Below are 15,971 nucleotides of genomic sequence, written 5' to 3' on the forward strand. Positions count from 1 at the left end.
ACAACCACTACAACAGTCCACAGACAACCACTACAACAGTCCACAGACAACCACTACAACAGTCTACATACAACCACTACAACAGTCCACAGACAACCACTACAACAGTCTACAGACAACCAGCACAACAAATGTAAAAGGATATTACAAGTTTCGTTATTAAATTCATATCTGTCAATTCATTTGATATGTACTACGTCTGCAATAATATGTTTAGTTCTTTCACCGGAAACACTGCCGTTATTCTACCATGCACTGCGTCTCTGATTTCACACAAACTACAATCAAACCGTTTGGTGTGATCTTGTCTGACATCTCCGGAATGATCATACGTCTTGCATTCAAATTCGCCCTAACAGTGCTTGGTTTTGTGATCGAGCGTTTTATGGCGTTCGTGCACCAACGTTTTTGGTAGGTAAATTATTTACCACAGTATAACTGTCAAAATAAACATGGTTGCGATAACGGAAATCGATTACATAATACAGGCTCGGGCAACGAAACTGATGGAAACATAAACAAGCGCCTTCCGAAATCTTTACGAGGGCAAGTGTAAGACATACTCCGCTATTCTGCGCCAAATATCTCATATCAAAATCCATTCGTGTGTATTTTGAATTATTTTCTAATATCTTTGATCAGTTATAAACCACGTAAATCCAGTTCTAAGACTTTAAGGTCTGATGTATTGACAGAGCCTCTGAGCCCACTTGTATAAAGCATCTCAACTCTTGAGATTTCCTCAAGTCTAAAATTTTCCATAGACAATACATTGCTTGAGATTTTCCTTGGTATGCATGTATATGTATAAATATATAAATCAAGCATCATTCATTAAATAAGGTCAATGAGCTGAAATCACTTGACCGTTTTTAGAAAAAGAGACGATGATAAATCAACATGAAACTCTATCAAAATAATCCAAACCAAAGAGCAGTGCTCAATACACACTGATGCGCGAGTGCATTTGCGTCCAAAGCTATTGATGTACCGGGTTAGCGTGTTTGTCGACTGCACAAGACTACACTGTCTGCACCGAGAACTCCATCTATCGCCGTACACATTTACCGCTAATGTTAGGCTATATCTAATTTAATTTCTATTGATTTTGATGTAAGATAAAGCGTTTGAGGAGCGGCGCTACACAAATCGTGTTACTTGTATGTTTTACCTGCAGCAATGTGAAGGTACCAGTAGATCAATAGCGGAAATGGTAAATACATCTACAGTTATAGATAGTCCATTAAATTATCTGTTAAGCATCGGAAAACAACATTTCAATATTTCCTCACCTGTCGAATGACGTGGAATGTGATTTTGGCGCTTGGGAAGGAGAAGGCGTCGTCGATGTTCTTGTCTTATTTGGAGATGCATTTGGCGTAGAGGATTTCCCGTGTGAACGCGGAGCTTTCTCGTAAATATTGCCATGTCCATTCACCCCATTGTGCTCCTTGGTATTCCCTCCCTTGCCAATTAAACGTTCGTTACTTTTATGTAACACTTTCGATTTTGAATTCATTCTCGCTCGTTCGTCTTTGGCCCTAATTTTGGTTAATTCCAGTTGCCCGTTGTCGTCCTTGAATGTCAAGTTGTCATACGCACCGGGGCCAAGGCACAGGCCTTCAAACCCAGCCCTGTTTTGCGACCTTGGCGAGTCACTGGCCCCTACTACCTCGTCATCTTTGACCCTGTACTTCTCCTTCCGTCTCTCCCGAGGGGAATCCGACGCTTCACTGTCGCTCCGACTCCGGGAAGATCGGTGTGACTTACCAGGCCCGGGGGATGTGCGGAGATCGGTCCCCTTTGACGGATTGGGGTCTAAGTCCATGGTGTAGTGAAGGATTGCCCTAGTTTAACCGGGGATACATAACGAGCTCTGCCAACTATGTCCAGCTCTCAATCACTTACAGCTGGCCTATACAATCCCTGCTTTAAAACGTGGAGCGTGTCGGGTCGTGCGCGGACGTCTGTGTCTCGCGGACTGGTGAATCCGACCCCAATACACACACATACAATGGGCTGTCCTCTTTTCTCGACTGATCCGCCTATCTGTTGTCTCTTATCCAATCATCGATCCGTGATGAGATGGCTTTTACAATATAATATGACTTTTCAATAGGGATGTGTAACGCTGATAGTCAGCTTACAATGAACTGCTAGTGCCGTGTCATCGGGTTTGTGTGGCGATTCTACTCTCCGTTGGCTCGCCAAGGAAACACAGAGCTGTCTATACATATTGCACAAGTTTGCTTGATGTCATTTCGAAAACACGATTTACATAATATTAAAAGGACCGCACACTCGTCATACATACACGCTGTATATATATATGTAAATCACACGTTTTGCTGGTTATACTTGCATTAATCTAAACACATTTACATGCTATACAATGAATGACCGGTGTGTATGAAATAGAAGCACGATACACATTTATAACGCACATGTATAGATTTTCCCTGTAAAGGCAGTACTGCGTCATAATGCCCCCGATATAGCTCTACCTGTAGTTTCTCTCTGGCAATATTTTAATGATTAATAAGTATCGTCTGTGGGAAGGTTTCTCAATATTAAAAAAAATGTTATGGAATTGTTGTCCATGATTTTTGACTTTATTGAGACTCGGTTTCAAGGACATATAATTTTTATATAGTTGAAAGAGGATAAGGTTTAGGTGTTCCTATACCGGAGATATTTATGTCAAAATATCTGGTGCTCTACATGTAGACGAGGTTCGGGGTAGAATACGTCTGGGAGGTGTTGTTCAGGCTGCAGTATATGAGGTGTTGGAGATACAAACGACAAGGTAAAGAGCACCTCATCGCGATGGTGCTCCGGATATAGGTACGCAATGTGTACGATAAGTTTGCGTCTATGATGCTGTTGGGATAAGAAACATACAGTGAGGATTGACTAAAGAGTTCATGATGGAAATGGGCTTATAATGGTGCCCCATGTAGATACATACAATGAGGATTGACTAAAGAGTTCATGATGGAAATGGGCTTATAATGGTGCCCCATGTAGATACATACAGTGAGGATTGACTTAAGAGTTTATGATGGAAATGGGCTTATAATGGTGCCCCATGTAGATACATACAGTGAGGATTGACTTAAGAGTTTATGATGGAAATGGGCTTATAATGGTGCCCCATGTAGATACATACAGTGAGGATTGACTTAAGAGTTTATGATGGAAATGGACTTATACTAGTGCCCCATACAGATACATACAGTGAAGATTGACTTAGGAGTTCATGATGGAAATGGGCTTATAATGGTGCCCCATGTAGATACATACAATGAAGATTGGCTTAAGAGTTTATGATGGAAATTGGCTAATAATGGTGCCCCATGTAGATACATACAGTGAGGATTGACTAAAGAGTTTATGATGGAAATGGGCTTATAATGGTGCCCCATACAGATACATACAGTGAGGATTGACTTAGGAGTTCATGATGGAAATGGGCTTATAATGGTGCCCCATGTAGATACATACAATGAAGATTTGCTTAAGAGTTTATGATGGAAATTGGCTAGTAATGGTGCCCCATGTAGATACATACAGTGAGGATTGACTTAAGAGTTTATGATGGAAATGGGCTTATAATGGTGCCCCATGTAGATACATACAGTGAGGATTGACTAAAGAGTTTATGATGGAAATGGGCTTATAATGGTGCCCCATGTAGATACATACAGTGAGGATTGACTAAAGAGTTTATGATGGAAATGGGCTTATAATGGTGCCCCATGTAGATACATACAGTGAGGATTGACTAAAGAGTTTATGATGGAAATGGGCTTATAATGGTGCCCCATGTAGATACATACAGTGAGGATTGACTAAAGAGTTTATGATGGAAATGGGCTTATAATGTTGCCCCATGTAGATACATACAGTGAGGATTGACTAAAGAGTTTATGATGGAAATGGGCTTATAATGGTGCCCCATGTAGATACAAGCAGTGAGGATTGACTAAAGAGTTTATGATGGAAATGGGATTATAATGGTGCCCCATGTAGATACATACAGTGAGGATTGACTTTAGAGTTTATGATGGAAATGGGCTTATAATGGTGCCCCATGTAGATACAAGCAGTGAGGATTGACTAAAGAGTTTATGTTGGAAATGGGATTATAATGGTGCCCCATGTAGATACATACAGTGAGGATTGACTTAATGTAAGATACTGTACTTTGGTATGGTTGAGCTCACTCATGTTATGGTAATGTAAGTTACTTACTTTGGTATGGTTGAGCACACTAATGTTATGGTAATGTAAGATACTGTACTTTGGTATGGTTGAGCTGACTAATGTTATGGTAGTGTAAGATACCGTACTTTGGCATGGGTGAGCTCACTAATGTTATGGTAATGTAAGATACTGTACTTTGGTATGGTTGAGCTCACTAATGTTATGGTAGTGTAAGATACCGTACTTTGGTATGGGTGAGCTCACTCATGTTATGGTAATGTAAGACGCTATAATTTGGTATGGTTGAGCTCACTAATGTTATGGTAATGTAAGATACTGTACTTTGGTATGGTTGAGCACACTAATGTTATGGTAATGTAAGATACTGTACTTTGGTATGGTTAAGCACACTAATGTATTGGTAATGTAAGATACTGTACTTTGGTTTGGTATGGGTGAGCTCACTAATGTTATGGTAATAAAAGATACTGTAATTTGGTATGGTTGAGTTCACTAACGTTATGGTAATGTAAGATACTGTACTTTGGTATGTGTGAGCTCACTAATGTTATGGTAATGTAAGATACTGTACTTTGGTATGGTTGAGCTTACTAATGTAATAGTAATGTAAGATACTGTCCTTTGTATGGTTGAGCTCACTAATGTTAAGGTAATGTAAGATACTGTATTTTGGTATGGTTGAGCTCACTAATGTAATGGTAATGTAAGATTCTGTACTTTGGTATGGGTGAGCTCACTAATGTTATGGTAATGTAAGATACTGTACTTTGGTATGGTTGAGCTCACTAATGTAATAGTAATGTAAGATACTGTACTTTGTATGGTTGAGCTCACTAATGTTATGGTAATGTAAGATACTGTATTTTGGTATGGTTGAGCTCACTAATGTAATGGTAATGTAAGATACTGTACTTTGGTATGGTTGAGCTCACTAATGTTATGTTAATGTAAGATACTGTACTTTGGTATGGGTGAGCTCACTAATGTTATGGTAATGTATGAATCTTTACTTTGGTATGGTTGAGCTCACTAATGTTATGGTAATGTAAGAATCTTTACTTTGGTATGGTTGAGCTCAATAATGTTATGGTAATGTAAGAATATTTACTTTGGTATGGGTGAGCTCATAAAATTGGTAGTAATATAAGACACTACGATATGGATAAGCATATACAAATGATGGTAATGTGAGATAAAACGGTATTAACGAGAAATTACCTTTTTTGAGGTCATAAAGGTGGTGGTAACGTGATTTTATACGGTATGGATTAGCTCGTAAAGGCGGTGGTAACGTGATTTTATACGGTATGGATTAGCTTATAAAGGCGGTGGTAACGTGCTTTTATACGGTATGGATTAGCTCATAAAGGCTGTGGTAACGTGATGGATGAGCTTATAAAGGCGGTGGTAACGTGCTTTTATACGGTATGGATTAGCTCATAAAGCCGGTGGTAACGTGATTTTATACGGTATGGATTAGCTCATAAAGGCGGTGGTAACGTGATTTTATACGGTATGGATTAGCTCATAAAGGTGGTGGTAACGTGATTTTATACGGTATGGATTAGCTCATAAAGGTGGTGGTAACGTGATTTTATACGGTATGGATTAGCTCATAAAGGCGGTGGTAACGTGATTTTATACGGTATGGATTAGCTCATAAAGGCGGTGGTAACGTGATTTTATACGGTATGGATTAGCTCATAAAGGCGGTGGTAACGTGATTTTATACGGTATGGATTAGCTCATAAAGGCGGTGGTAACGTGATTTTATACGGTATGGATTAGCTCATAAAGGCGGTGGTAACGTGATTTTATACGGTATGGATTAGCTCATAAAGGCGGTGGTAACGTGATTTTATACGGTATGGATTAGCTCATAAAGGCGGTGGTAACGTGATTTTATACGGTATGGATTAGCTCATAAAGGCGGTGGTAACGTGATTTTATACGGTATGGATTAGCTCATAAAGGCGGTGGTAACGTGATTTTATACGGTATGGATTAGCTCATAAAGGCGGTGGTAACGTGATTTTATACGGTATGGATTAGCTCATAAAGGCGGTGGTAACGTGATTTTATACGGTATGGATTAGCTCATAAAGGCGGTGGTAACGTGATTTTATACGGTATGGATTAGCTCATAAAGGCGGTGGTAACGTGATTTTATACGGTATGGATTAGCTCATAAAGGCGGTGGTAACGTGATTTTATACGGTATGGATTAGCTCATAAAGGCGGTGGTAACGTGATTTTATACGGTATGGATTAGCTCATAAAGGCGGTGGTAACGTGATTTTATACGGTATGGATTAGCTCATAAAGGCGGTGGTAACGTGATTTTATACGGTATGGATTAGCTCATAAAGGCGGTGGTAACGTGATTTTATACGGTATGGATTAGCTCATAAAGGCGGTGGTAACGTGATTTTATACGGTATGGATTAGCTCATAAAGGTGGTGGTAACGTGATTTTATACGGTATGGATTAGCTCATAAAGGCTGTGGTAACGTGATGGATGAGCTTATAAAGGCGGTGGTAACGTTTCTTTTATATATGGTATGGATTAGCTCATTAAGGCTGTGGTAACGTGATGGATTAGCTCATAAAGGTGGTGGTAACGTGATTTTATACGGTATGGATTAGCTCATAAAGGCGGTGGTAACGTGCTTTTATACGGTATGGATGAGCTCATAAAGGCGGTGGTAACGTGATGGATGAGCTCATAAAGCGGTGGTAACGTGATTTTGTACGGTATGGATTAGCTCGTAAAGGCGGTGGTAACGTGATTTTATACGGTATGGATTAGCTCATAAAGGCTGTGGTAACGTGATTTTATACGGTATGGAATAGCTCATAAAGGCGGTGGAAATGTAAGATACATTGTACTACGGTATGATTCGGTATGGATTAGTTCATAAAGGCGATGGAAATGTAAGATACTACGATATGGATTAGCTCATAATGGCGGTGGTTATGTAAGATACTACGGTATCGATTAGCTCATAAAGGCTGTAGTAGCTCATAAAAGTGGTGGTTATGCAAGATATTACGGTATGGGTGAGCTCATACAGATGGTAACGTGGTAATGTAAGATACTACGGTATGGATTAGCTCATAAAGGCGGAGGTAATGTAAGATACTACGGTATGGATTAGCTCATAAAGGCAGAGGTAATGTAAGATACTACAGTATGGATTAGCTCATAAAGGCTCTAGTAGCTCATACAAGTGGTGGTTATGTAAGATATTACGGTATGGGTGAACTCTTACAGGTGGTAACGTGGTAATTTAAGATACCACGGTATGAGTAGGCTCGTACAGATGCTGCAGAGTATACTACCGTAAATGGTCTTATGAAGATAAATATTGCCATGGACAACAGTAAACAGAAAATGTACTCAAACATAACAAGACATTGCCGTCTCGAGCTATAACAAGGCCGGTTTTCACAAATGCATTAGCCGATTATGATTTGTCGAGCCTTTTTTTTCATAATGAATTGGACTCTTACACAATACAGTAGCTACCTATTATAGCATAGCATACAGTATCTTAGAGGTGCTTATTATCTGTATAGAAAATAACAATAAAATGAAGGGTCGTAGTACCCTACGGCCAAGCCCGAGTTCAGGTCAATATATTTCCGTGAAGGAATGACCGTATGTGTAACGACTAGAACAGTCATGTTATAATCCTACATAAGTACCTTTGTGTCAAACAGTACTTAACCTACTTACTTAACTGACAAATTGTGTATATATTACATATATATATATATATATATGCTTAAATTGGGGCAATAAAGTAGTTCTCATGGTGTAGGCAATATGAGGTTGTCAAATGATCAAAACACAGAAAATCACAGAACATTTAAATGACATAAAAACAAAATCGAACTATAATAGAATATAACTAATGAATTGAATAACTATATATGAAAGAGGATGATAACGATGATTAAGATGAATGATTATGATGATGTTGATGATGATGATATTATGATGACAACGAAAATGATTGTGATAATGCTAAATCCATGTTCGTGTGTGTATATGTGAGAATGCGTAAATGTCCTGTTTATGTATATGTATATGTAATGAAAAACTTGGAAAAATAAAACCATTACAAAAAAAATAAAAATATAATAATATTAAAAACAATTAGCCCCTCGGCCAGCGTGTGCCGTAGTCAAAATTTAAACTGACCTCGTCGTTGACCAATGATACTGTGTGTGTGCGAACAACGACAAAAAGATTATAACATACCGGGAAAACTGAAGCGTGAAAAAAGATGCTGAAGCTGGAATAAAATGACACGGCAATTCGTCCGGTGATGACGAATGTACTCCGTGTTACATGGGGAGTTTACTGTTTACAGTATAAAGTGTACTTAATTCTTTGACCCAAATGTCGAAACCATTTAGAGCTTTCGGAAGAGGTAATATTGGGTACAGTACAATATTTGGTAATATAGGTACATGTACAATACTAATAGGTACCTGATTAAGGTACAAACGATGTTCTAAGGAACTTCGTCATATCTTGTGAAGCATGGTCCAAAAGTAGTGACCGGCGTCATTATTGACACTGCTCGATCTACGAAAGGAGTCGCCTCGTGTTTGCTCCTCTACAATTCAAGACAAAAACTCATAAGGCGTCCGCCTGGAATGGCGATAACCAGACAGGACACTCCACCAGCCACCCATAGTGCTTATAATGCGATTAACGCCATGTATGGACGTTTCCATTCTAGGCGTGCATTCCAGGGGTGACTACTTCAGTACAGACAACGTCCGTATATAGTGATAATGAGTTTCTCGTGCGACGCAGTGCGGGGCCTGTAAATAAAACGAATACTTGAAAAGTATAATCACCATAAACCGACACAAATATCAAAACACGGTATATTTTCCGAATTATTATTTCCTTTCACAAACACATTTTCTGGGCGCAAATTAAGTTCTTAAAATAGAATCGATGTTTTCCGCGAAACAGACCGGTCGCAGTATGTGGCGTCACTCCTTTCGCTGTAAATATAGTTCCTTTGAAACAGTAAAAAATGCATATTTTCGTTTGAAAAAATATTTATGATTTTGGAATCATATAATGACACCAAGTCGTTAAATAGAGTTGATACCTTAACGCGAATTCAATTCTGTGAAGTGGTTAAAAATTCCGACATCAATGTGTATCAAGATTAAACCGCCATACAATTACAATGAATCAAAAATTCGCATGCTGCAATTTGTATTTCGCAAAGTCGACCTTTCCCTTCACTGCAGAAACTGGGTCTTTATCAGTTTACAGTGTACATGTACTATGGTTTGAAAAAAGGGAATTGATGTCAAATAATGATACATTGTTTAAGGCTTAATCATGCTTGACAACTGAATGAATCTTAATGTTGTTTATAAAAATGTGTGATTGCCTTCTCTTGCACGTATCTCGACAGAAGAAAGCATTACACACATTTTAGTTATGAGATTGAGACGAAAAAAACAATAAGATTGAGGAAAATAACAACAGCAGACATATTAGATGTGCCGACAGTCTGACGGAAGCAGACAGGTTCAGCAGTCCTGATCATGCTACATGTAATCTACCAGTCTGACGGAAGCAGACAGGATCAGTAGTCCTGATCATGTTACATGTAATCTACCGATCATGCTACATGTAATCTACCAGTCTGACGGAAGCATACAGGATCAGCAGTCCTGATCATGTTACAGGTAATCTACCAGTCTGACGGAAGCAGACAGGATCACCAGTCCTGATCATGTTACATGTAATCTACCAGTCTAGCGGAAGCAGACAGGATCAGCAGTCCTGATATCATGTAACATGTCATCTACCAGTCTGACGGAAGCAGCCAGGATCAGCAGTCCTGATCATGTTACATGCAATCTACCAGTCTGACGGAAACAGACAGGATCAGCAGTCCTGATCATGTTAGATGTAATCTACCAGTCTGACGGAAGCAGACAAGATCAGCAGTCCTGATCATGTTACATGTCATCTACCAGTCCGACGGAAGCAGACAGGATCAGCAGTCCTGATCATGCTACATGTAATCTACCAGTCTGACGGAAGCAGACTGGATCAGCAGTCCTGATCATGTTACATGTGATCTACCAGTCTGACGGAAGCAGACAGGACCAGCAGTCCTGATCATGTTACATGTAATCTTCCAGTCTGACGGAAGCAGACAGTATCAGCAGTCCTGATCATGTTACATGTAAGCTACCAGTCTGACGGAAACAGACAGGATCAGCAGTCCTGATCATGTTACAGGTAATCTACCAGTCTGACGGAAGCAGACAAGATCAGCAGTCCTGATCATGTTACATGTCATCTACCAGTCCGACGGAAGCAGACAGGATCAGCAGTCCTGGTCATGTTACATGTAATCTACCAGTCTGACAGAAGCAGACAGGATCAGCAGTCCTGATCATGTCACATGTAATCTACCAGTCTGACGGAAGCATACAGGATCAGCAGTCCTGATCATGTTACAGGTAATCTACCAGTCTGACGGAAGCAGACAGGATCAACAGTCCTGATCATGTTACATGTAATCTACTAGTCTGACGGAAGCAGACAGGATCAGCAGACCTGATCATGTTACATGTAATCTACCAGTCGGACGGAAGCAGACAGGATCAGCAGTCCTGGTCATGTTACATGTAATCTACAAGTCTGACGTTGAGAACATCAACACTTAAAATACAGGATCAGCAGTCCTGATCATGTTACATTTAATCTACCAGTCTGACGGAAGCAGACAGCATCAGCAGTCCTGATCATGTTACATGTAAGCTACCAGTCTGACGGAAGCAGACAGGATCACCAGTCCTGATCATGTTACATGTAATCTACAAGTCTGACGTTGAGAACATCAACACTTAAAATACAGGATCAGCAGTCCTGATCATGTTACAGGTAATCTACCAGTCTGACGGAAGCAGACAAGATCAGCAGTCCTGATCATGTTACATGTCATCTACCACTCTGACGGAAGCAGACAGGATCAGCAGTCCCCATCATGTTACATGTAATCTACCAGTCTGACGCAAGCAGACAGGATCAGCAGTCCTCATCATGTTACATGTCATCTACCAGTCTGACGGAAGCAGCCAGGATCAGCAGTCCTGATCATGTTACATGCAATCTACCAGTCTGACGGAAGCAGACAGGATCAGCAGTCCTGATCATGTTACATGTAATCTACAAGTCTGACGTTGAGAACATCAACACTTAAAATGCACGAACTAGAATTAGAAAGTCGAATACAGAACAAATAACAGATGAAATATATCGAAATATTATGTTTGTTTCAAAAAAGATAATAGTTACATCTGATAATGAAGTAATCAACAACATGCCACTCGCAGATTAACACTCTTTACATAGGCATTGTTATCCCTTTGTCTCACAGAGGATGAATCATTACTAACAACTCCGTGTTCTGTACGAGTCTCACTGAACCTTCTACATGGACCTGCTATGTTGGTTTAACTTTGATTAAGATCTTTGGAGGTTTGTGTTTCTTGAGAAAATTTAACACATTAACAGCATTATTTTGTAGGAACACGGCCGTAAACGTTATTATCCCAGCAGCTTACATGTCATCAGACGGATGCGAGAGTACTCCAAAGTGGACCTTAACGCTCCACTAGCTCCCGACACATGGTGCCAACAGTCCGTCAACTTGACCAAAGATAAATAAGCGGTAGCCCATCAACCTGAACAGACACCCCAACAAGAAGTTGGTATAATGGTCCTTCCACCTGATCAAGGACATGCTAACAGTATTTTCAGACTAAATAACAGACTTCCAATAGAGACATTCCAACAGAGACCGATATATTACATATACATGTCTCTGTTGGACGACGGTCATTTAGTCCGAAAATATTGTTCCATCCCACCAGACACGTTTACAACTACTGATTAGATGGTCACGTGCTTATGGATGCCGTGTTGTCTTGTCTTGTGTGTATTGATCAAATGACTGCCTTTTTTCTGACGGAGCCGAATAATATCGAAATGAGGTTTGTCTTTGATGAACCCCCATGTTATATGACGCGCTAGGTGGCGCCAAGGATATATCGGTTTATATAAAAAGCAGATTTAAGGTACATGTATGAAGCGACATGTATGTCCATTAAGCGAAATTTGTGTTATCAGCATCGACAATCAACAAAACTAAAGGTACAGAACAACACATTTGTAGGTGTGCGTGCAGTTTGCCGTGGTTTGAAAGTAGATGAAGTCCCAAGCTGCAGTGTAATGTATCGTAAGATGTTACAATGTAATTTAAAACATGTACGAGTTTAGAAAGACGTATCTCAATATCACTAAATCTTATTATCTTTTTTTCTTCTTTTCTTCTTTTCTGAATCCTTGTATAAAATGTACAGTTGTATGTTATGAACTGTTATTGTGAAGTTTAAATTAAATCTTACACTAACATTCACCAATATTCACAGTCAATGTTGTTTTACCTTATAACTTTTCCTATGTAGAGAAGCTATTGGAATGCTATGTACAAAGCCGTTTACAACTTTACTTTTAACGTTAGAACTGCCGTTTATCTTATTTAAAGATATTTCTTGTTTTATGCTGCTTGTGGTAGACCTTGGTCAACGATCTTTGCATCTTCAGTTTGGTACACGTTGAAGAAACAGTATTTATTTTGATTTGTCATACTGCCAGGAGCGTAGCTGGGATATACATCTTGTGTAGGTACTTGAACAATTGGCTGATAAAAGTGTATTGTTTTATTAACAACAACAGTTCAAAAATTTAAATAAAATGATATCCATACCAGTGCGTTTTATGATTAAACATACAAATTATACAAAATTATATATTAACGACTTTAATGATTTAAAAGTGAGGATTTCAGCAAGAATGTTCTATAAGTTCCAATTGGCAATAAGGTATGAAATGATTTTAATGTAGCAAAATACTAGTTGTTATCCAGGAATCTGTGAAATCAATTTAAATTATTGAAGATAAAACTAGGGCAAAATATTGTCAAAGGCATGGAGACCCTTAAAAAAGACAATGAAAATAAGACCAGGTGTTCCAAAAGGGTAAACATCTGATGCTTCATTAACAACACACAGCAAATCTAGGTCAAATAAGTATTAGGTTACGTCCAAGAAGCGAGAACTGGAGCGGTGACAACAAAACGTCAATAATAAACATTATCACCAACATCGACCTTCAAATCACACAAACAAATAGCATAGTTTCATATAAGGTTATTAAAGCGACCATAAAACATGCCTATAGTCTTCATTAACCTGCATCGTTGGAAACCTTGGGTTGTTACTTTGTCAGTCAGCAGTCGACATCTATACTATCATGATGAAGTCATGAAGTTACGCTATTTGCAGTAAACTGTTGAATTTCGACCGAATCAACAGCAACATGGGGGGTAGTGATGTAACTGTCAAGAAAGGGAAAAATCACGATCAGAAATTCAAGATAGTCTCTCTATTCGTACAGCGTATTTGTAAGCGGTCCCTTTAATCATATTATGAGTAAAGCTCGAGGAAAGTGACTGATTTCAAGAGGAAATGTTTGTAAGATCGATGCAGTAAATACATTTCATGTTATGTAAAAACAGCAAATCGTCGCTATATGTGAATGTAATGTTGAAGGTTTTGTCTAGGTTTTTTTGGTCCTGATTGCCCATCAAAAGTTAGCTTCGTATGAAAAGTCGGCCACAAGAGGGCGCAGTTCTCCCCATATAAATGCCAACAATCAGCTTACTCGAGGAAAGTCTTGCCACCGAACTTAATAAAGACATTGTCAACTAGGTAAAATATGCTCCAAAATGTTTTACAACCTTATATTTATTTCGCAGTTTCCCTTACATTTTGAAAAGAAACTTCTTATAAAAAAGAACACTAAGGCGGTCTTTCTGTTTGATATGATGAATGGTAGTGTAAATAGTAAAAACGGAAAAAAATAACAAAAAGATAGAAGAAATATTTTTGAGGAGAGGATGTTCTAGATTGATTGAATGTTCTTTTGAATATTCCACTTACCGTATATACACATGGTCACAATACGACTGTAACCCTGCGTATATGGTATTAAGAATGTTAAGAGAAGTTTATATAATATAACTGGAGTTATTACTTTGAATCACGCTTCTAATTAATTTAGATAATTAATTAACCTTTTTATAGCATGGGGGTCGAACAATGGAATATCAGCTATAAAGTAATTTCTTAACAAATTGTTTGCGTCATTGCACTTAGGACGATTGTTTTCCCTCCTGTGATGCCAGTAATACTATATTTATCAACCAGAATGTGAGGATAATTGAACATTTTGAGAAAAATTTAACGTAAAATACAGGATTTTCCTTCCTATTATTATTGTACATCAAAACTGTTCATAGTATGAAGAATTCCATTGATATTGCAAGAAAGTTGTCTGGGAATCTGACAACCGATTCGGCAGAAGAATGAATGGTTTGGTGGCCACCTTGAAAAGGAAAAAACTAACAAATCTGTTCTAGCTAGCATTTCGTCTTTCGGAGTTTCAGAAATGTATAGGTAGGATAACCTTGGTTATCAATCAATCCTATCTCCGACTGATCTATATGCGTGCCAAATCAGGGTGGGGTTGGACACGGGAGTTAAAGCATGACGCCTTACTTTGAGTAGCCTCGGAAGACAGAAGAGTTTCTCTGCGAGAGAGACCCTGCTCTCACCGTTGAGGTATTACCATTGTTTAATGTAAGCTCGAAAGTTGTATTGTACGTATGTGTATTACAAGATCTTTTTATGACTGTAGAAATAATAACCAATATTGTCCTTATTTGGTATAAGAACAATACAAAACATCACGGATATAATACAATATGGTAGTAAATTGAAAACATATATTCATTATTTTGAAATTACACATGAATAAAAACAACACCTCTAAAAAAAATAGTTGTAGGCTAGTGCCTACTGGAGCCTCGTGCCTCTACGCTACTGACTGCGATATTTTTGTGGGTTTCTAGCTTTACCCAAAAATGATAATAGAGGCCTCTACGCTACTGACTATGATACTGTTTGGGGTTTCTAGCTATACCCAAAAATGATAATAGAGGCCTGTACGCTACTGACTGCGATACTGTTTTGGGTTTCTAGCTATACCCAGAAATGATAATAGAGGCCTCTACGCTACTGACTATGATACTGTTTGGGGTTTCTAGCTATACCCAAAAATGATAATAGAGGCCTCTCCGCTACTGACTGCGATACTGTTTGGGGTTTCTAGGTATACCCAAAAATGATAATAGAGGCCTCTACGCTGCTGACTGCGATACTGTTTGGGTTTTCTAGCTTTACCCAAAAATGATAATAAAGGCCTCCACGCTACTGACTGCGATACTGTTTGGGGTTTCCAGCTATACCCAAAAATGATAATAGAGGCCTGTAGGCTACTGACTGCGATACTGTTTGGGGTTTCTAGCTATACCAAAAAATGATAATAGAGGCCTCTACTCTACTGACTGCGATACTATTTGGGGTTTCTAGCTATACCCAAAAATGATAATAAAGGCCTCTACGCTACTGACTGCGATACTGTTTTGGGTTTCTAGCTATACCCAGAAATGATAATAGAGGCCTCTACGCTACTGACTGCGATACTGTTTTGGGTTTCTAGCTATACCCAGAAATGATAATAGAGGCCTCTACGCTACTGACTGCGATACTGTTTGGGGTT

General features: G+C 38.9%; 1 protein-coding gene across 1 annotated transcript in view; it reads right to left on the minus strand.

The window, feature by feature from the left end:
• LOC110448786 (serine/arginine-rich splicing factor 6-like) overlaps nt 1-2,367 on the minus strand; it is a 21,355-nt gene extending 18,988 nt beyond the window's left edge. Inside the window, exon 1 of the mRNA XM_021495220.1 lies at nt 1,293-2,367. Within this exon, the coding sequence (XP_021350895.1) occupies nt 1,293-1,828 (536 nt within the window). The 5' untranslated portion in view covers nt 1,829-2,367. The remainder of the gene's footprint in view (nt 1-1,292) is intronic.
• Nucleotides 2,368-15,971: the final 13,604 nt, after the last annotated feature.

This window comes from Mizuhopecten yessoensis, unplaced genomic scaffold (genome assembly GCF_002113885.1).
Source record: "Mizuhopecten yessoensis strain PY_sf001 unplaced genomic scaffold, ASM211388v2 scaffold4301_1, whole genome shotgun sequence".
Lineage (NCBI taxonomy): Eukaryota > Metazoa > Mollusca > Bivalvia > Pectinida > Pectinidae > Mizuhopecten > Mizuhopecten yessoensis.